This window comes from Strongylocentrotus purpuratus, unplaced genomic scaffold (assembly GCF_000002235.5).
Source record: "Strongylocentrotus purpuratus isolate Spur 01 unplaced genomic scaffold, Spur_5.0 spur5_scaffold_6, whole genome shotgun sequence".
Classification (NCBI taxonomy): domain Eukaryota; kingdom Metazoa; phylum Echinodermata; class Echinoidea; order Camarodonta; family Strongylocentrotidae; genus Strongylocentrotus; species Strongylocentrotus purpuratus.
The window spans coordinates 43,010,979-43,033,213 of NW_022145612.1; the positions used below are offsets into that span (position 1 = coordinate 43,010,979).

Consider the following 22,235-nt stretch of genomic DNA (forward strand, 5'->3'; position numbering starts at 1 on the left):
AGTCTACTTTCACTTTCAGCTTCGAGAGTCACGAGAACATTTTTGCAAGTTTATGATAGTCGAGTCCTGGCGCGTAGCCAGTGGGGGGGGGGGGGGGGGGGGGGCGTTCGCCCCCACGAAACGCCAGCCAAGAAAAGAAAGAGAAGAACAAAAGTAAGAGGACGTAGGAAGAAAAAGGGAAAAGAAGTCGGGAACTATATATCGAATCGTCTTCTTTCTTTAATAATTTAATGAAACGTCAAAGCTCCCGCACGCGCGCTTCACGTGGGAGGGGGGGGGGGGGGGCTAAATTCAGACAAGCCGATTAAGAGTCGAGAACGGTACGAGTCGTCTTCTTTCTCTAAAATATTAAAGGGAACCAAAACCTTCATACTACTACTAAGTCACTTTTATTGTAAAGTTTAAGAGAGTTGTCCACGGATGATGTCATCAAATTGAATATCGCCCTCTATAGTGACTAGTCATTTCAAAAAGCTCTAACTTCTTTATTCCTTGTCCGATTTTGTTCAAAGTTTCACTGATTTTATTCAAATCTTTTAAACTTTACAATAAAAGTAACTTAGTATGAAGGTTTTGGTTCCCTTTAATGAAACTCCCCCTCCCTTCACCCACCCCCTAGGGAGCGCTTCGCGTGCTCACTATACCGCCCCCTAAAATCAAATCGTATAGCTACGCGCTTGGTCGAGTCGACGTGGCTAGCTGCATGGGAGTTCAAATTTTAGACCATCTTGACAATGTCACCGTATGATCATTCCATTAATAAATTTTAATTGTAAAAATTGTAATCACTTTCACAAAACTGGCAAAAAATTACTGCCAAGATTATACTCCCAATAACATAAAACAGTATAAGATATAATTTGCCCGTTATTTTTTTTAAATGGGTATTTATGTAATTTATTGAAATATCACATAGGCAAGTCAAAGTCAGGAACTATATTCGTTTACCTTTACATAACTTCGTGTTTAAGAAATTGAATAAGAACTTTAAAGAAAACACATATTTTTTGTTATTATCTAAACCTTTCGCCGTTAACCATGTAACATTTCAAACTGTTGAACCGTTGACATTTTTCAAGGATTACACTTTCTGAATCTTCAAATCCGTAGAAATTTTAATCTATTAACGTTTTTAAACTATTAAACTCATTAACAAAATTATGGTTAGGCCGTTAAAACTTTAAAATGGTTGCACCATTCCAAACCAGTAAAAGATTTTCCTATTTGTAATTTTCTAAACTTCTAAACTTCTAATCTTCTAAACATTTCGAACATTAACATGATTAAACCATTATACCTTTCAATTCGTTATAAAGTCTCTCAATAATTAAACTTTCTAAAACTCCAAACTTTATAAACGTTTAAAGGTTCAATCTTCAAAACATATTACTTTCATTTCATTGCATTTATCTTTATTTTTCTTCAGTTCTTTTGGTTGTGGAACGGACGTAACGGGTTAAACCATGGACCTACTAGTACTACGGGAAGTCCATGGTTTAAACCTGTTGAGCACTGGTTAATCAACTTAACTTAGCATAATGCTTGAAAAAATTAGGACCCGTCAGTTCCGCTTTGCCAATGGACATAAAATGGAATAGGTAAGTCAACCTTGTTTTTGCGATCGTTTTTCCAAAAAAAAAAGCGGTTTGGTTTAAAAATATCAGAGGTAAAAATTGTTAGAGTTAAAAATGCCAGAGGTAAAAGTGTCAGAGGTAAACAACTTGCCAGGGTTACAAATGTCAGAGGTAAACATTTCCGTGGTCACATTGTGAACGTTTAGTTCTCATTATGAGATGAAATAACTGATCCTGACGGGGGGTTTTATAAGCACAATCTTAAAATGAAAGAATTAATAAAACCTTCAATATGAAATTTGAGAAAAAATTGTTCTTATATAGTGGCTTTAAATTTTAAATTTAGGGCAATGTGCCACCTCCCCCACCCCGGCTCCACCGCCTTTAATTGTGGTGGTAGAAGAAAAAAAGGTGATGTTACTTTGAAAGCTACTCCGCAGTTCTTTAACACTATAGATAAAGCTAGGCCCCTTTAGATAACCGCAAAGGGGCAATAGTTGTAAGCGACGGTAGGAAATATAGGTAAAAAGGAGTACTCATTGAAAGAAAATTAAATAGGGAAACTTATTGATAGGGTCACGTTATTCTGTATTCGATCGACTCCGCGGTACCTAGGTCCAGTCGCGGATCCAGTATTTTTTCAATAGGGGGGGGGGGCGGATATTTGAAAATAAACTTTTAATATTTTGTTTACTCAACGTCCCCCCCCCCCCCCCCCCCCCCCCCCCCTTGAGTAAAAAAAAAAAGTAGGGTAAAATTGTGGTTACCATCTTTTTAAAACTTTTTGGGGCCAGGGGTGCCCCCCCCCCCTGATCCGCCCCTGCCTAGGCCTATCAATGGAACTTACAGCTCTCTCTGTAATACTCTGAAATCGGAATATGGGGAATATATCTGCACGAATAAGTAGATGACAAGTCATTATAAAGGATAATCAATTTTGTGAATAGTTAGTGAATTTGTGATCAAACACTTCAACCACTTTTGTCACTTTATTGGGAATCATGCAGGTGTACGTTTCGGAGACTTGTGGCAACACATTTTGTATGCATATAGTGTTTGTGTGTATATCACTGTTGCCACCCTTAACCCCACCCCACCACCGGGTAAATTTTTTGAGTCTGTCATAATAGTTGTAATCCCTATCTATTTTATTACAATCGTAATAATCATCGGCATCGTCATCATCACCATCATCATCATCATCATCATCATCATCATCATCATCATCATCATCATCACTGTTCTCTCAATAATTTGTTCATCCTGCTATAAATGGATTGTTCAGCTGTTTAATAAGTTTGGTTTTGGCCGGGCTGTCATATTTTCAAGCATTTTGCTTACGATGGCAGTCCTAATTCAGGAAATAATTATTTAAAAAGTTTGATGATATATGATATATGAAATTTGTTTCTATAATCATCATTATGATATTTTGCTTATTTATGATTCATTGTCAGAAAGTTCTTTTCAGTATTAAATATTACAGGAAATATACAGGAAATTCAAAGTTTATATTGATCATGCACAGAAGAGCCTAAAATAAAATCAAAATAAAATTATCAGAGGTGAAAAGGAGTATATCATTATAAGAACGAGAACTTAGCACTTATTAGAACGGGAAAATGGGCACTCATGAGAAGGGGAAAGGGCACTTATTGAAAAAGAAAAGGGGGACCTGTTAAAGTAAAGGAGCATTATCAGAGCCGAAAAGGGGCCGGTGTCTCTAGCTAATATACCTTTAAAAAAAAAGTGGCACTGTAAGGGATCAGAGATGAGGAGGGGCACTTCTTAGAAGGTAGAATGCACTTAGTACAAAGGAAAGGGGGTGCTAGTTGCCAAGGTAAGGGACACCTATTGGATTTGGATAGGGGCGTTCATCGGAGGTGAAAAGAAGCTTTTTATTAGAAAGCTAGGGGAATTAAGCGGTATTTATTACAGAAAGGAAAAGGGTGGGGGTGACTCTGTGACAACCCGGGGAGCACCGCCACTGGCTATTAAGTTATACTTTACTTTAACTTTAATATCATTGCTATTGGAATTGGCTGATTATTTATTCCTGGAAAAAAAATAACCCCCACGAAATAACCATAGGCCTACTTTACTATTTTAGTAGGAGTACGAGTATGAACTTTAACATGCCGTCGATCGAGTCTTGAGCTAAGACTAGCACAGTTGAGCGACAGTTCTGATGATATGACAAAGCGAAATTGACTGAAGTTTACTGCCAATTTTTGATCTTCTTGTCGACATTGGTCTATCTATTAACTTCATTTTGAATTCAGGCGGTAAGTAAACGTAGGCAGAGTGTAAGATTGAACGTAGGTCTATTCAAATCAAATGCAGGCACGAGTTTGACTGCACGATGTCTGGTGATGGTTGCGTTAATTGAGCCTGGCCCCACACATAGCTTGCTGTGTATTAAAAACTGTTCTGATTCTCAACTTTTAAAACGACACTGTTCAAAACTCAACTGATTTCACTCAAAATCGGGCGTCGGTACTTTAGTGACAATTGATGACACCTAAATAGCAGTAAAATACAATTTTTTTAACTTACCGATGTTAGAAAAATTCAAATCGTGAGTCTAGTTAGCTAGTTCTACTTGCCGATCAGCCACTTCGTATTCATTGTGTGCAATTGTAGATTCTATGTAATGTGTGCATTGTGTGCACGTGCAATTGCTGCTTCTCAGCAGGTATGCAGTGCTAGAGGTCAATACACATTAGCATTGACTCTAGACCCTATGCTTTGCTGGATTGCCTGGCTCTTGGTACGATTATGAATATAATGCATACATTTCGGCGTGAAAACCAGACATTATTAATTAATAAGACATCTCGCCTTGCGATCTAGTATAGGTCTCTAGCAGACACATGCCGACGATGCCGTCGCATTCTACCACTTGATACCTGCGAGAGGCGTCTCCATGAGCGGCGAGCTGAGTCCACAATTACTTATGGTATCGTACAGTGCTGTAGCCCGGAAGGCTTACCGGGTTCCAACCCGCCAGGTCGAGCATTTCGGGGGGCCGAACTGTAGCCAGAATTAGATCAACTCGGTAACAAAACCCGGCAGTAAAAAAAAGTTTTTAAATACCTCAATGTTCGTTATCTACTTATCTTTCATCACGATAAAACCGTCAAAAGTAACTGTAAACAAACACAGCATGATGGCTCGATCTTTTACATCTGTTGACCTACCTGTCTTTGCAATATACTGCACACATAGATTTTGTGTTGTGTGTTCAAGTGTGTATATGTATCTCCCTGGCCCTGCCTGCAAGTGATGTGACTGATCAACTTACTGTACTGACCAATAAGAATGTTTACCCCGAGTGGGCGGAGAGTGAAACCAGCATAATTTAAAGTTCAGTGACTGCTGGCACAGTAGAACAGATCATTCATAAATTATGAAGTTTGTTAATCTAGCTGATAGCCGATATAGCGAGTGGCAAATTTACATAATGTGTATGAGGGTGTGTATGTGAAAATTTGTTATACTTGAGGTGGAAGCTGAGCTGAGAAGAAGTCAGCAGAGAGTAGTATTCAGTAATTTCATCATCAAATTACTTTTAATTTAATTAGCAAACAATACTTACCCTAATTTGTTCTCTGAAGATAATTTTTGGGGTCCATCCTCTCTTATTCTGTCTCTCCCTGCCTTAATTCTTAACCAAAATTGAACAAAAAGTTTTAGCCAGATTAGAAGAAAAAAAGAAGAACAAAAATGATAAGTGTGTGAAATGTTGATAGTCTTTAGAGACGAGAAGGAAAAAGAAGTTATCTTCACTATTATTTTTCCTTTCATCTCTACCTTTTTTCAATTCTACTTATCATCTTTCGAATATGTTTTAAACCTGTTTCCCCCCTCAAATCAATTAGATCTTCTTTCTTTTAAAAGTACAGAATCATTTACTTAATGTAGTATTTCGCATGTTTTTTTTTCTATCTTAAGTTTCTTTCATTTTGTCTCTCGATCCCCCTAAAATTCATTCACATCTCTTTCACCATTATGTTGCAGAAATTTAGAATACAAAAACATTCCCTATCAAAGATTAATGCATGCCAGACAGCTTGGGTCCAGCTGGGTGTAACATTACACTGCGGTTTCTTTGAACAGGGTTCAAAATTTCAAAGGTTAAACATGCAGCCTTTGTCCGGCTATCGCACATTCCAAAATATATGCAAATATCGGCTAAGCGTATAGCATTCAACCCTCAAGGCTATTAACGGTAAGTAAGATTGCATTTTATACCTATGACAGGTCAACAACAAAAAATACTGAAAATTGCTCAAACAGCTCAAATGACAGCATCATTTGATATTTGTGTATTCATGCAGGTACCATCAGGACAAAGATGACAGACAAGGGCGACAAGGACAAGAAAGTAGACCTTGGTCTTCTGGAAGAGGATGATGAATTTGAGGAGTTTCCTGCAGAGGGTGAGGAGAGCTCTTCATCTTTTTTTTCTTCTTGAATTTCCAATTTTTTTATATCTTTGAAAAAAAGTTGAGTAAAGGAAGGAAAAAAAAAACACTTAAAATTCAACAAAAATTCCTTAAAATCATGCAAATGTAGGGATATTTGTTTAACACCTTTTTTTACAGTTCATGAGTAAGTTGTTGGGATATTGCATGATTACTGTGTAAAATGTCCCCATAGTCCATACATCTACACCTACAATCATAAACCCACAGTTATAGTTTGGGTTAAGTTTACATGTGGGTACTGTAAGTGGAATTAACTCCCAAGTGTATACATGTAGTATGCAAAGTTGAATTTCTATAATACTAATTGTAGTGTATTGAGTTCTGCCAATATAAACCAAAATAATATTGTCCAGAGAATCCAACAAAATTCATCACTTGTTAACATTTGAAATTAATGAAATCTACATTGTTTGATTTAAAAAAAAATCATAATGAAAGATGGAGTACAGTGGATTTCTTTGGATATAGTACATATAGTCCCATTTGTAAGTACATGTGTGAACGATTTATTTCATGTAACTATCATGAATTTCAGAGAATTCTATATTTAAGGTTTACGGTACTTGCTCTTCCTAATGTGTTCGATATGTACAGTGCATAATGTTTTTAATTTTTATGCCTCCGTCACGAAGTAGCTGGAGGCATTATGTTTTCGGGTTGTCCGTCCGTCCGTCCGTACGTACGTCCCGTTCTCGTGATCGCGTTATCTGAAGAACCGATAGATGGATTCCTGCCAAACTTTGGTCATGTATGTATCTTGCAGAGCCGATGAGTTGATTAAATTTTGGGGTCGCGAGGTCAAAGGTCAAAGGTCACAGGGCTCATTATGTATGCAAAAACAGCTCGTGATCGCGTTATCTGAAGAACCAAATGATGGATTCTTACCAAACTTTGGTCGTGTATGTATCTTGCGGAGCCGATGAACTGATTAGATTTTGGGGTTCGCAAGGTCAAAGGTCAAAGGTCACAGAGCTCATTATGTACATGTATGCAAAAACAGCTCGTGATCACGTTATCTGAAGAACCGATTGATGGATTCTTACCAAACTTTGGTCATGTATGTATCTTGCAGAGCCAATGAACTGATTAGATTTTGGGGTCACGAGGTCAAAGGTCACAGCGCACATTATGTATGCAAAAACAGCTTGTGATCGTATTATCATTAGAACAGATTGATGGATTCCTGCCAAACTTAGATTATTTATGTACCTTGCAGAGCCAATGAACTGAGTAGATTCTTGGTTCATAAGGTCAAAGGTCAAAGGTCATGGGCTCATTATGTATGCAAAAATAGCTTGTGAACGCATTCTCATTAGAACTGACAGATGAATTTCTATTTAACTCAGGACATCTTGCAGAGCCAATGAACCGAGTAGATTTTAGGTAAAAGATCAAAGGGTTATACATGTATATGCATATGAGAAATTGCTTGTAATCACGATATTCTGAGAACCTGTTAATGGATTACGATGAAAATTGAATTTGAAAAATTTCTTCTGTTTTGGTTTGTAAAATTGCTCTATGACGGAGGCATCATTTTCGACTGCGCGCAGTCGAAGTTCCATCTAGTTGATGCTTATGACGCCACAGATAATGCAGTTTATGGAGGATTAGCCATAGGTTTTTTCCTTAACTCTCAGATGATTAACGAAGTCCTGGATGAACGATTTTCTGTCTACACACATATTTCTTGTGTTGATACAATTGGACATACAATTTGTTCACTGTTGTGTAATCCTATGTGTGCCATTAGATGGGATGCCTAATTAAGATCATTATTTATTTCTCTCTTACTTCTGCTTGTCTTTTATTTAGAATGGAAGCGTGATGAAGAAGATCAGTCAGATAACAATGTGTGGGAAGACAACTGGGATGATGACAATGTAGAAGATGACTTCTCTATGCAGCTAAGGTAAAAGTCTATTCATACACAGCTCTTCTACCAAAGTATGGTATGGAACAGCTGCGTATCATTGTTCTTTCCATTATAGGGGGCTCTGGTTTCATTATGTTGGGGAGGGGGGCACCAGAAATATTAGGTGGATAAAATTCGAGAGCAAGGCCATAGAGAGACAAGTGGGGTGAGGGGGGCATGTTGCTATTTCCCTCTCCCCCCTCCTTTTCCTGTTCATTCATTCCCATTGAATGATGGAAGTTGGGAGGGGGTGAGGGTTAACTTGAGAAGTGTGAATAACACATATTTTGCATAGCACCAAGAAATTGATTCGACTTTGTGAAATTTTTGACTTTGAGTAATGCAGAGTTAAATGTATTTGAATGTCATCGTAGACAATTTCAAAATACACATTTAAAGCCCCTCTGCACTAGTTTGGCATGGAGGGGTTAGACCTCCCTGCAAGGTCACTGGCAGGTGGTTATCTCATTAAATCAGCTCTCAATTAACATCAGAAAAGGGGCATTATAGGGGATCAACAGGTATTTGATATAGCATGATTACAGAAACTGCTGAAATACAATGATTGTATCATTAATTTCAAACCGTTCTTTTCCATTTTTCTTCCCACCCCCCCCCCCCTTTCCCTTTTTCCTTTTCATTCCCTTCCTACAGGGCTGAGCTTGAGAAGCATGGTCACAAAGTCAATAACCAAGAGCAAGAGCCGATGAGATCGTAGCATTTTGTGTAAATGCAACATTTGTATATTTTGTATCATAAGCTCTGTAAACAGTAGGAAATTGTAAACATGTTTCTTTCCTTAGGGACCCGCATGGAATGTATTGAGATGAAACAGTCGTATGAAAGGTAGTTGTCTACCGGTATCTATCCCCATCACGAGGTATTCATATTTCCATGTGCGATGATACCTTCAATATACCATTTTTGTCATGTTATCAGATTTAATGCATAAATCTTTGTTAAGTACCACGTTAAAAAAGGTTTCATTCACTTGTTAAAAATAATTGTATTTCATTAGTCAGATTGCAAATTGCATACATTAATTGTTGATAGATAGGACATACATTATGGTTTGTACTCTAAATAATGAAATACAATTATTTGTCATGGGTGAAAGATACAATTTGTAACGACTCTAACAAGGTACTTTAAAAAAAATTGTGCCTAAAATTTGATGACATTACGAAAAATGGCCTATTTTAAGTCCATTAAACCACATAAAACAGTTTATTACAATGGTATTGTATGACAGTGGAGCCCTCAGCCCTTATTCACACTGAGGAGCCTGACACCAGACCAACAAAAGCCTGAACATGAAATTACTTTACCCCTATTGTCAAGTATTTTGTTGGGTAACAGTTAGCTTTGGGGTGATCTTGTGATGTTACTGAGGTGTACGGGACGGGCTATCACATTTACAGGACTTGTATTGCTATATCTGACAAATTCATGACTTATTTAGAAGTGGTGTATAACGGCATTGTCCTTTGGAATATTGATACATAAATGTTTTTGCCAAAATCCATAGTTTTTGAAGATTTTAATTTAAGTAATGATGATTTGCCATGGATCTGTCTCCAAAGGTTATAGTGATGACAATGAATGTGAAGGATAGTGTAAATTTGAAAATTGTCTCGGACCACTTGAAATCACTTTCATATACACATATGCAATGTTATACTAAACATCAATTGTGTAAACACCTTAAAGTCTTCGTGTGAACAAAATGCACCAGTATCGTGAAAATAGGGACTGTTTATGAGTCAGAATCTTTAATATCTGTAAAATTCATTATCTGATTTTGTTGGAATTATTTTGTTGCTTACGTCCAATTATAAAGAAGTTTTCATATTTTCATTCCAATAAAATGGTTGTCATGCATCGTAGCAGAAAGTGGTACATGTAATTTGTTTCAGTCAGGTTGATGCTGGTACATGTATAAGACGAACAGATTAAGAATAATTTCACATCATGAACAGTGTATTCAGGATGCTTATCTCCACTCAAGTCATTCAAGTTGATATATCAATTCAAACGAGAATATGATTTTGTGTAGATCATTCATACTGGAAAAAAATATGAAAATATTTGTTCACCTCTCCATGAATCTTTTGCAACATCATATTGGAAAAATATCATGGTTTCAGATTTTTCACATGCATGGTATTCCGGAGAGAACAGAATTAGCTTTAGTAAAGTTATTATAATAGTGATGGTATTGATATTGTCATTTTGCCATGCCAATACAAAACTTTCTAGGGGGGTAGTAAGCAATTTTTATTTTTATTTGTTCCGACCTTAAAAAAAAAGAAGAAAATCGCACCCCCCCCCCCTCCCCTTGAGCGCCAGGGGAGGGGGCCCGTCTCTAAATAAAGGTAAAATTAACGTTGTTTTACCTGTTTTTTCCCTGGGGAGGCCCCCCCCCCCCCCCTGGGTCCGCCACTGGCTTAAAGGAATATTTCCAAATCCCTTTACTGATGAAAAGGCGGGTATATATCAGCTGGTGTTGTGCTGCGTAGACGAGCTAAATGTTTAAGGTCTGTGGGTCGCACTGAAAAATATTACATCTTATAAAGAGGAAAAAAGACTGAAAAGATCTTTAATAAGAAACAAAATTATAAAGATTCCGACGGCATTCGAAGTGCATTCCATTTGGATTCTTTTAGTAATATTATACCGAAAATATTGAAATAGATTCCGGCGGCAATCGAGATGCATTCAAAGTACATTCAGGACATTATTGCATTGTGGTCCGGACGTTCCAACTGCATTCGAGCCGCATTCGAAGTGCCCATAATTATATACAGTGATTAAACAACTTTCAACAATTCATAACTTTCATATAATTAGTCAGATTTTATTTATTAACTTATTTCTAATCTGTTGTCAGGGTAGTCAATTCACCAATAAGTAGTGGTCTTCCATGGGGCCCTGAATAAACATGAACATATTTACACCAAAAAGCATAACGTTTATACAGAACAGTTTAAATAAAATTCCATAGTAGGCTTACATTTAGAAAGATATGACAAAGCAATAATAGACGTGGCAAAAATAATACTTGTTTGCAAAATAAACATATATCATTAACCTACATATAGTTTAACAGTAATGCCAATAGGAAAATATCGATAAAGTCGCAATTATGTGAATAAATCATGTGAATATTACAGAATGTGCACGTAGTGTATGTTCGGCTGAGCCATTCACAAATTACACCTTTCTTTAAACAATCTCTTAAATGGATTGACAGAAGAAGCCGTTCTCATCGAATTATCTAGCTTATTCCATTCAAATATAGTTGAAGATATTTGTATTATATTTTAATAACTTTTCTATATTTATTTATATAACTTCATAGATATCATAGGTATAATTATATATATATACCAAGGGTTTACATATGAAAGAGGAAGGAAGAAAGGGAGAGAGAGAGAGAGAGAGAGAGAAAGAAGAAGAAAGGTATGGGTGTAAAAGTAAAGAGCGTGTTATCAAAAATGGAACACTTGTAAGGGTCAAGGGCTTTGTAGTCCTGTAGAAGTTATTACGTATTGCACATATATGCTAATTAGATTAATATGGCTATTACAAAAGTTGCCCAAAGTTGCCAAGCTGGCAACCAAGCTGAATTTACTTCAATACCCATCTAGAACACAAATCAACAAAAAAACCTTGTACTTTTCCAGGTCATGTACATGGTATATGGTACCGTCTACTGGACTATTCGTGGAAAGTGCCAAACATTTTTTTAAAGACCTTTACAATCGTCTTTGATTGACTAACTTCTTTGATTGACTAACTGCTTTAAATTGTACAAATTGCATCAAACACGGCATCAAACATTTTATGGGGGATTGCCAAACCATATTTTTGAGTTGAACAATGGTAACCGTTGCACTGTCGATGAATATTTACTTTATATATCCTTCACACTAAAGTTTTTTTTAATGACAGTGGTTTTCTTTAGTTAAGCTTAGCTGGTCACATCAGGCAGTCTCCCACAGGCGCGTAGCCAGCAGGGGGGGGGGGGGGGGGTCACCAAAAACGCTGGCCAAAAAGAGAGAGAGAGAGAAGAGAAAAAAGTGCTTGGATGATTATTATGGCTCGCAGTTCAGCATGCTACAGGTGACTAGTCCTGATCCTGTCGCGAAACAGATATCCCATCATAATCACGCCCTTTTTTTGCTTTAAAAAATATTTTAAAAGAAAGAAATTATCAGCCCAGCCATTGGCATTTGCGCGGTGTCATTTCGGTGCTATACGAAAGTCATAACGTCTGCGGATGAAAGGAGGCAGGATGCAGGCTGAATGAATTTGTGTGTCTGTGTCCCGACCCCGCCCCTCCCCATCCCGCTTTTCTCTCTCTCTCTCTCTCTCTCTCTCACACACATACACACACACACACACACACACACACACACTCTTTCACTCTTTCCTTCTCCCCCCCCCCTCTCTCCCCCCCCCCTCTCTCTCTCTCTCTCTTTCTCTCTCTCTCTCTCTCTCTCTCTGTATATACTATATAGTCTTAATTAAAGGGATGGTTGAGTACATGTTTTTAGACCGCAGCGCAAATGCCTTCAAAGTGCATGGTAATTGCTCTTATTCTTATCTATGACATTTCTGGTGCTCTTTCAGGACCTAAAATTGCTATGAAGGTAATTTTAGACCCCAAAATATGTGAAATTTAGCCAATACGATCAAACCAACTCAGCTCTATACTTTCAAAAAAATACGGTGACCGTTAATTAATTAATTAATTAAAAATAATACATGGGCCGGCTGATTGAGCGTTTATAACCAACATGAAAATGCCAGCAAAATAGCCAACACCGGCATTGGCTGAAATACGACGTAAAACGGCTTTTTCAAATAATTTATCTAATATAGGTGGTGGCCGGTACACACAATTAGAAATCGTTATATATTTCAGCCGTCTCTGAACCGATTTTGATCAAACAAAGATGATATTGTCATTTAAATTGTATGTTCTTTCAAATTTGACACCGGTCAGTTTTTCATTATCTCACGACAAGATTATTTTGAATAGCGCCCTCTGCAACAGAACTCAACTATCGCTTTAAGCTCCTCAATGAGAATATGACGTTGAGGGGCATTAGCGGAGAGGGTTTGTATCTCTGAACAAATTATTGTATAAACTAAGGTTAACAAATGCAATTTATTTGTTTATTTATTAAAACATCTTTTAACAGGATAATATTAATCAGCTCGCAGGCTGTTTTACATAATGGTCCTGCATAAGGATGGAAAATACAAATACAGACTGACATTAAGAGTAGTTACAAACAAAATAGCAGTTTTATACAAATGGTAAAAAAACGAAAACAACACAAATAGGAAAAATAAGCTTAGGGAAAACGAAAAGAGGAGACAAAATATAAAATAATGCAATATGACATTTACATTGTGACATTTTACATTAGAATTATATATAACAATGAAGTTAATAAAACATTTTATGTCGAGATTAAGCCCAATGAGTTGTTAATATGGTTTATATTGCATAATTATAAAAAAATAAATATCAAATTTAGGACGTAATGTAGGTATTTTAAATTTCTAGGTAATTGGGTTAGCAATCATTACAGTTGTTGCATATAATGTTGTAGTAGTGAGGAGAAACGGCAGTGAGCAAATTTTATCCATTAAAGGAATATTTTTTATATTGATATTTAAAATTCTCTACTGAATTGGCATTTTGGATATCATTGGGAAGCTTATTCCAATTAACCGCTCCAGCATACTTAAAAGATTGTTTGAATAAGGTTACATTGGGTTTTGGCAATACTACATTAAGGGAGTTTGCATTTCTTGTGTTTAGGCCATGGCGGTCGAAATACATTTCTATTTCATTTGATAAACGAGGTGGAGCAATGCCCCTTATAAATTTAAACATAAGCATAGCCAGAAAATAATCACGGCGCTGATCAATAGTTTGCCAGGACAGTTTTTTTTTATCAATGTGTTGCCGCTTGCAAGTTCATAGTCAAAGATACCAGTTACATATCTAGCAGCTCTTTTCTGTAATCTCTGAAGGAGCAGCTTGTAGCTGGCTGGGCAATTCCCCCATACAGATATTGCATAGTCTATACAGGGTTGGATTACACTTATATTTTGAGAATACGTAATACATTTAATATTTATTGTAAGTGTCCTGAGCACCATCTGGGTGGATTTGTTGTGCATTATTAATACCTGCATCATCATTATTACAAATTGTAAGGAAGCTATATAAATGCCAATTTTATAACTGTCATCATTAGGCCTACTATTATTATCGACATAATTATTTGATGTAATAATCATAATTAGGTCTTATTGTCCTGAAACCATATGTTCAGTTGAGTCGTTGTTTTCATTGAAAGCATACAAGTGACCATATCGGTACAACAACAAAAAATAAGTGGTAATTTCCGCTGAAGTCGACCCAGTAAACTATATGAATAAAACTAATTCAACTTAATACAGTGCCTTACTGATAATTTTGCTGTATTTCCACTGCTTCCTTTTACTACAAAATTAGGGCAATTAATTTCATATTTCAAAAGTCAGTTTGACAAGCTGCAAACAACGGTCGGAGCGATACCTGAGAAAAAATTATCCACAAAATTCTAGAAAAAATTACTTCTATACAAAATATGGCCTAGCTTATACAAAGTTTATAAGCAAGTCCTTCAAATTCACCATAATACAGGCCAACAATATGGAACCTTTAATTGAGATTTTTATAATAGCTTTACTCTGACAAAAACCCTTGAACATGAATAATGCATATTCCTTTGGTGCGCATCCATCAGGCTAATTCAGAAACTAATTTGTAAGATCATTGTCCTCTGTATTCACAGGGCCATACACGATTGACTAGAAATGCTCGTCCCTCATTGGTCGTTTTGGTTGACATACATAGCCCAGGTTGCATAATACATAGAGGTTAACTTATAATAAATTCATACATTGCTTGATTAGACCTAGATGGTTAATCTCTTCACGAATGTATGTAGTCGAGAATATTCTGGCAACGTTTTTGATAAAAAGAATCTATAACGGTGAATTTTTTTCTGTGGACACAGCAGAAACACACTGTATATCATTATGGTAAGTTGCATACATTTTGTTCTGATAGTTATTATCACTCATTAGAAAATGTTTCGCGGTTTCTGAGCAACAGTTTAGCACTTAATAATGAAAATCAAGGGAATTATTCGGTTGAGTTTGAAAGATGGAAGTTGTATATCGAAAGTAAATTCACTGACTTATTATTGCTGCATATCTTTCGATGAATTGAGGCTTTGTGCATGAACATTATGCTGATACACTGTACTAGAAAAACATCTCTACAGAGTTGAGTTAAAAAGAATATGATTATCAAACAAAATGAAAAAGCTATCTTCTAGTTTAGATAGCGGGAGCAGCGAATCTGCACTTTTCTCATAATGATGGACAACCCACTAAAAAAAGTAAAAACTGAAAATAATTGTGTGTATTCTACATTGTCTACCTGTTGTTATCGTTGTAGATATTGTGAAGATTGAATATAATTGAAATAGAGACATATGTTTATCAGGAATATGTTCATTTTTTTTTTTTTTAAAGTTGCACATGCAGGAACTTGAGTAGATTGATATGGTCAGCTGAAAAGAGTCGTGTTCATAATTCTTAAAATAGTGAATACAAAAAAAACAACTAAACATCATTTGATTACATCGCGGCCGCAGGGGATGTGTGCGTGTGTGTGCGTGTGTGTGTGTGTGTGTGTGTGTGTTTTGGAAGTATTTATGTTATCGGACCTTAATGACATTCATCTCACACTGGCGTATCCAAAAAAGCAAGGGGGGGGGGGCTCCATCCCCTCCGTGTAAAGTTCATACAAATTACAATATGTACAATGAGCCTGTGTACCCTAGCTATAGTCTGCCGGCGCCACCCGGATAGCCCCATATCCAGGGAAGAACCCCCCTCCCCCTTGCGGACATACGCCAATGGAGTTTATTATACACCTATGATCTTGTCCAGTCGTCATCTCTCTCTCTCAGTCTCTCCTTCTCTATTTCTCAATTGATTCAATTGATTCATTTATTTGTTGGTATATTATTTTGTTCAATTGCGAACAATATCCACTTCAAGCATCAACAGATAATATTGATAGTTGATCACTCCAGTAATCCTTGTAAAGGAGAGTCCCAAATAATCATAAAGGCCAATCAAAATCAGGAGGTATTAGACCACCCTGCAAGGTCACTGGACAGGTGGTTATCTCATCAAATCAGCTCTCAGTTAACATAAGATAAAGAGGATCATGGGGGACCAATGGTCACCGATTAGGCATTGTTTGCTACATAGAGGGTGCAAGTAGCTATAAGAAGTACAATGGAAATTTAAAAGGTGCTGTATTTTAAAGCCAAAAATAATTTCTGTGTTGGTTTTGATATTCATTGTACATTAAACTAGTCTTTTACCATATTAAAGTGTTTTATAGACTTTGTTTAAATGCTTGACAATCTCAATGATTTTTTTAAATTTTTTTTAAATGGGGGGGGGGGGGAAATAAAAAAAGACACAAAAAATGAAGTTTAAAAAAAAGAAAGAAAAAAATCCGCCCGCCCGTCCCTACTTCAGAAAAGCAAGCGAGGACAATCAAATAATTTTTTTTCCTTTGTTGGCCTAATATGATGTTATGTATCAACAAGGAGATATTAGACATCAATTCAAAATCAAAAGTAACACAATATTTTCTGGCACATAATGTAATATAATAATTTTTTTGAGGACAAAATGTAAAAATATGTACCCATGGCGACGCGTTTATATTATGTGCATGTTGTATTTTGCTTCATCAAAGAGTTGCTTCGGTATAATAACTCCCGAGTTTAATGAAGTGCAGGGTAGCTATTGACGAGTGCTATTACTTTGTCACTACGTAATTACGTTATTGACATTGACATGCATTGAGTATTAGTTTCATTCCGTATTCATTTGTTGCTTCAGAACATACAATAAAAATGAGGCTATAAAGAACTTCATAGCAAATATTGCAGGAAGCTCTAATAAATATTAATATCAGTATATAGCTGGCTGGGAGTGAAAGGTATAGGAGTCTGGTTGTATCGCGTATAGTGCTATACAGTGCGTCCCAGAAAAAAAACGAAAACCGAAAATGATCGTTGTTTTATCATAACTTAGTCACAATTATAATTGATAAATGACACATATTTGTAAAGCTTAGATCCTCCTCTTTCATTTGATGCAACTCATATGATGCATATTTTACGCATGAGCGATTGAAATCAATTTGAAGAGAGGAAACCGAAAAGTCATTTGGCGGTCGGTATCTGGATTTCAAAGGGGAAATCACATTTCTAGAAAGTTCATTTTCTGCCCTTTCATATGACACCTCAATCAGGATAAATGAGCTAGGAATAACAATGTTCTGTTAAAGTAGTGCTTGCATATCCATAATAAGTTGAACTAATTCGTTTTCACTGGCTGCCTGCCGTAGCAACAAGCAGAATTGACAGAAGATGTACAAACACATTTCATTTATTTATCATCATTGTGATTAAGTTATAATAAAACATCGATAATTTTCGGTTTCGTTTTTTCTGGGACGCACTGTATGTTCTTCTCGCTTTCTCCATTTTCTTCATCGTGTTCTCTTTCTCTTTCTCTATCCTCTTCGTTCATAACTATTTCAAAATAATTTCCTATAATATTTCACAATATCGAATTTTGACCTAGAGTATGAACCTGTAGTCAGATTTCTGATAGTTTCGAGTGACTGAAAGTACTTGTAAATTTAAATTAAACGCATCAACTTTATATTTCATTCCTGACCATATCCACAGGCCATTCCTAAATCTGATTTTTTTTTTCTTCTCCAACTTAATCAACTTTTCTTAAACATAGGGTCTGCTTATGTTTCTGTTCGTTATCATGGCGAGTTTCTTTCATGGTAAGTGTGAATTGTGATTATTGTGACTTATTTATTACTCATATTTTTCAAGTAAAGCCCCCTCTAGGGATATTTTTCATAAGGCATGCAGGTTCACATATTTGAGACTGGGTGCAAACTTGAAAAGGATGTTTCTCACTCGCTGTTACCAAATTTATGTTAGTTTTCCTGGCTTACCTCGAAGCATCGGGTTATCGCATCCGCTCGGGTGGTCGGGTAACACGCCCTACCTTTCGTAAAATGAAAGAGGAAGATATGACGCGACCTTTCGTAGATTTGCCGTAGGGTTTTCATAAAGCGTCGGCTAAATTGGACCAGACCATTTGTAGATGAGAGGGGTTTATTACATAAACATCGCCCTCGAAAATTTCGTTGAAAAGGGGCATGTTTTCACAAAAAGTCGGGTAGCGCGACCATCGACCTGACGCGATGACCCCGATGATTCGAAGTAAGCCGCTTTTCTTGGTTGTGTACGTGTGTTGACAATATTCTATACATGCAAATTCCAACAACGGGGGAATCGTTTTGAATAGTACCTTTGAAAATTGAAGATATTAATGAGTTTCTGTGTTGAAAACAAAAGGTTTGTTGCGAGTTTACCTGAATAATATTTCTCAAATTCTTGATTTGCACGTGGTAGTCGTTGAATGCAGAAAGTTATGCGATCCGGGCCCTGCATCGTGCGGCAATATAACTCTACCTGGCGGGAGATCTATACAACTCGTTCCAAGGCTGGTATCAACGCCGAACGATTCCGACCCTGTTCTTGGGAAACTTGCATCTAGCTGGCGCCATTTTATGTGCATTCTGCCGGGTACACATGGTAGGTATAGTTACGGGGGCGGATCTAGCTTTTTGCCAAGGGGTGGGGGGGGGGGGGGGGGGGGGTTGACCCAGTGGCGGAACCAGGATTTTCCAAAAATCGCACCGTTTTATTGTGTTTTTTTTTTCTTCACTTGGCGGCCCAAGGGGAGGGGGGAGAGGTTTAAACCGCCGAAACACCCCCCCCCCTAGATCCGCCCCTGAGTTACATAAAAACGTTCTGTTCAAAAGGTTGGTAATGGAAGAATGGTATGGAAATACTTATCCCAATTAGTGTCCAAAATGATTCTTAATTTAACTATTGATCTGAGCTGGCCAATCCAGTTCATACAGTGGTCTCAATCTTTTTTTTAACATTAAATATGTCGATTGCCTACTCCACTTGCAACAGATCGGGTGTACAGATGAGGTAATGGAAGCCACTATGGGCTAGTTACGAATCATCCAATCGAGGGGAGATGTGTACACAGTGCTGTACTTACCAATGACCGGCGCTTTTGTAATCCAAAGTGGGTTTGTTACGGGGGTTTTATAGCCAATTTTTACTGTAAGAACTTTGTTTTCGTTTTGCTTAGGAATTTTACAAGCATCTAGAATTTGAATTAATATTGTTATTTATGTCAATATTATAGAGGCTCAGACAGATGCTTCACCTTCGCAAGAAATTCGTGAAGTGGGAAGTTCAATAAAAAGATCACAAGAAACGACAGTAAATAGTTCCACAAGCATTTCGTCTGAAACTACAACAGAGAGCACGGCAGGTAATTCACCAGAAACTGCAGCAAAGAGTACGACAGATAATTCACCAGAAACTACAACAGAGAGCACGACAGAGGCACGAGAAACTACAACAGAGGGTACGACAAATAATTCACCACAAACTACAACAAGGAGTACGACAGATAATTCACCAGAAACTACAACAAGGAGTACGACAGATAATTCACCTGAAACTACAACAAGGAGTACGACAGATAATTCACCTGAAACTACAACAGAGAGCACGGCAGATAATTCACCAGAAGCTACAACAGAGAGTACGACAAATATTTTGCCAGAAACTACAACAGAGACTACAACAGAGACTTCAAATGTGAGTTCGTGTAAGATGCTGCATTCAATGGGCTACCAAACAAGTGGTGTCTACTCCATCATTCCTAGTGGGGCAGATGCGATCGATGTTTACTGTGATATGATCAGCGACGGCGGAGGGTGGACAGTTTTTCAGGTGCATTCCACTATTTTTTGTCTTTTCTTTGTCTGTGATTGAAGTTTATAATAATGTCAAATGATGCCATGTCGTGTTGTTTGTTTAGGCCTGCAGTAAAAACTATATCTTCGTTCTCTCGCATCATGCGAGTAGGATGATGGGAGGGGATCTCCCTAATTGGGGTAGAATAATGATGCGAGGGGATCTCCCTGATGCGCGTAGGGTGATGGGAGGGGTCTCCCTGATGCGAGTAGGATGATAGGAGGGGTTCTCCCTGATGCGAATAGGATGATGGGAGGGGTCTCCCTGACGTGAGTAGGATAATGGGAGGGGTCTACCTGATTCGAGTAGGATAATGGGAGGGAATATCTTTGATGTGCGCAGGATGATGGGAGGGGAGCTAGAGCTGTAATGGGCAGATTATGTAAAAATTAACACAGGAATTGTCCTCAACCTATAAGTCTTCTCCTTCCCCAACAACATTCTCTGATTGAGGTATATTCTAAAGCTCCCCTTTAGATTAAGTTTTCTTCAAAGCGTAAAACTAATGATACCGATTTCATCATTGAATTTGAAATTCTTTATCATACCATGCAGAAACGTTATGATGGGTCTGTCAATTTCTACCGCAACTATGCTGAGTATGTCCAAGGATTTGGTGACGTCAGCGGCGAATACTGGTTGGGGTTAGATATCATCTATTTGCTGGCCAAAGATGGGGTTGAGCTCCGAATCGATATGGTGGATTACAGCAACAATCAAGTCTATGCCCATTATAGTCAATTCAGCATTGGAAGCCCTATCACGAAGTATGGTTCCATCATTCCCTTTTCTTATACAATGATTCGATATATATGATTTTTAAAAAATCCTCCTTCACAAATTGAACCCTCAAGGGTTTTTATTTTTTTACTGTTTAATTATTAATTATTTATACAATGCGTCCCAGAAAAAAACGAAACCGAGAATTGTCGATGTTTTATCATAACTTAGTCACATCTATAATCAATAAATGACACATATTTGGGAAGCTTAGATCTCCCTCTTTCATTTGATGCAATATGATGCATATTTCACGCCTGAGTGAGTAAAATGAATTTGAAGAGAGGAAACCAAAAAGTAATTTGGCGGACGGTATCTGCATTTCAAAGAGAAAATCACATTTCTAAAAAGCCGAGTTTCTGCCCTTTCATATGATACCTCAGTCAGGAAAAATGAGCTATAGGAATAACAAAGTTCTGTTTGTTTAAAGTAGTGCTTGCATTTCCATAATTTTAGTAAACGAATTCGTTTTCACTGGCTACCTGACGTAGCAACAAACGGAATTAACAAAAGACTTAACTCTGTTTCGTTGACAATCAACCGTAGACGAAAGAATTCATGCATGGCTGATTGTCAACGAAACGGAGTTAAGTCTTTTGTCGATTCTACTCACTCATGCGTGAAATATGCATCATATGGGTTGCATCAAATGCCTACTCCCACGCATTTTAAAAATGTATATTTACTTTTATTTTCGTTTGTATGGACCTTTTCAAGACTACATTCAGGCTAATCTGTTTATTACTTGTCTTTCTTTTCAATGTAGCTACCGAGTAACTTTCTCATCATATTCTGGTACTGCAGGAGAAGGACTCAATGCGGCCAACGCACAAGGCTTCACGACCTATGACCTGGACAATGATAATTTAGCGGGTAACTGTGCAGTTGATTACCAAGGGGCGTGGTGGTATCAAAGTTGTTACACGTCCAATTTAAATGGTGTTTATGGAATTCAAAACGAGCTTCGTGGGATCGTATGGAACTGGCCTGAACCAAAGTACATGACATCTACAGAGATGAAGTTGAGAGAATCCTCTTAATTTATTCATTTTTGCGCCATTTGTCTTTCTTATCTCGAATGTGAGCTGAAAGACATTCCGGTAAAAATATATTATATAATATGTATATAATTATGGATAGTGATAATGCCTTGCGTGACAGTCCAAAGGCCTGACATTATATTTATTGCGGCTTGTAAAGATTTTAACTTGAGTTTTGTATGTACAGTCAAACCTGCTTTAGTGACCACCTGTCTACAAAGACCACCTGTCTACAAGGACCACATTTTTTGTTTCCCTTGAAAATGGTTTCTCATTGAAACATGTACTTAAGGACCACCTGTCTACAAAGGCCACTTTTTGTGTTTCCCTCGGGCGGTCGCTATAGACAGGTTTGACTGTAATACCACCGACTTGAGTCCAAGTCCAACGCAAGT

General features: G+C 37.3%; 2 protein-coding genes across 3 annotated transcripts; both read left to right on the forward strand.

Annotated features, from left to right (window-relative positions):
- The first annotated feature begins 3,723 nt into the window (after positions 1-3,723).
- LOC575952 (26S proteasome complex subunit SEM1) lies at positions 3,724-8,758 on the forward strand. 2 transcript variants are annotated; one of them, XM_030972654.1, is made up of 4 exons: positions 3,724-3,869; positions 5,915-6,016; positions 7,880-7,976; positions 8,634-8,758. In XM_030972654.1, exons 2-4 carry the CDS (start codon positions 5,932-5,934, stop codon positions 8,695-8,697), a joined length of 246 nt encoding a protein of 81 aa, XP_030828514.1. In that variant the 5' UTR covers positions 3,724-3,869; positions 5,915-5,931; the 3' UTR covers positions 8,698-8,758. The 2 variants fall into 2 exon arrangements, with proteins under 2 accessions (XP_030828514.1, XP_030828513.1); XM_030972653.1 differs by having other exon boundaries at positions 3,724-3,859.
- Positions 8,759-19,421: 10,663 nt separating this feature from the next.
- On the forward strand, positions 19,422-22,058 carry LOC105440456 (fibrinogen C domain-containing protein 1-B-like). Its single transcript, XM_011670635.2, has 3 exons — positions 19,422-19,996; positions 20,576-20,787; positions 21,567-22,058. Exons 1-3 carry the CDS (start codon positions 19,877-19,879, stop codon positions 21,838-21,840), a joined length of 606 nt encoding a protein of 201 aa, XP_011668937.1. The 5' UTR covers positions 19,422-19,876; the 3' UTR covers positions 21,841-22,058.
- Positions 22,059-22,235: the final 177 nt, after the last annotated feature.

What these genes read in the sequence shown, in the direction of transcription:
- LOC575952 (XM_030972654.1), top strand. Translation starts at nt 5,932, where the DNA reads ATGACAGACAAGGGCGACAAGGACAAGAAAGTAGACCTTGGTCTTCTG. An exon ending in TGAGGAGTTTCCTGCAGAGG is followed by an intron (nt 6,017 to 7,879) that starts GTGAGGAGAGCT and finishes TCTTTTATTTAG; the next exon opens with AATGGAAGCGTGATGAAGAA. An exon ending in GACTTCTCTATGCAGCTAAG is followed by an intron (nt 7,977 to 8,633) that starts GTAAAAGTCTAT and finishes CCCTTCCTACAG; the next exon opens with GGCTGAGCTTGAGAAGCATG.
- LOC105440456 (XM_011670635.2), top strand. Translation starts at nt 19,877, where the DNA reads ATGCTGCATTCAATGGGCTACCAAACAAGTGGTGTCTACTCCATCATT. An exon ending in GAGGGTGGACAGTTTTTCAG is followed by an intron (nt 19,997 to 20,575) that starts GTGCATTCCACT and finishes CATACCATGCAG; the next exon opens with AAACGTTATGATGGGTCTGT. An exon ending in ATTGGAAGCCCTATCACGAA is followed by an intron (nt 20,788 to 21,566) that starts GTATGGTTCCAT and finishes TTTTCAATGTAG; the next exon opens with CTACCGAGTAACTTTCTCAT.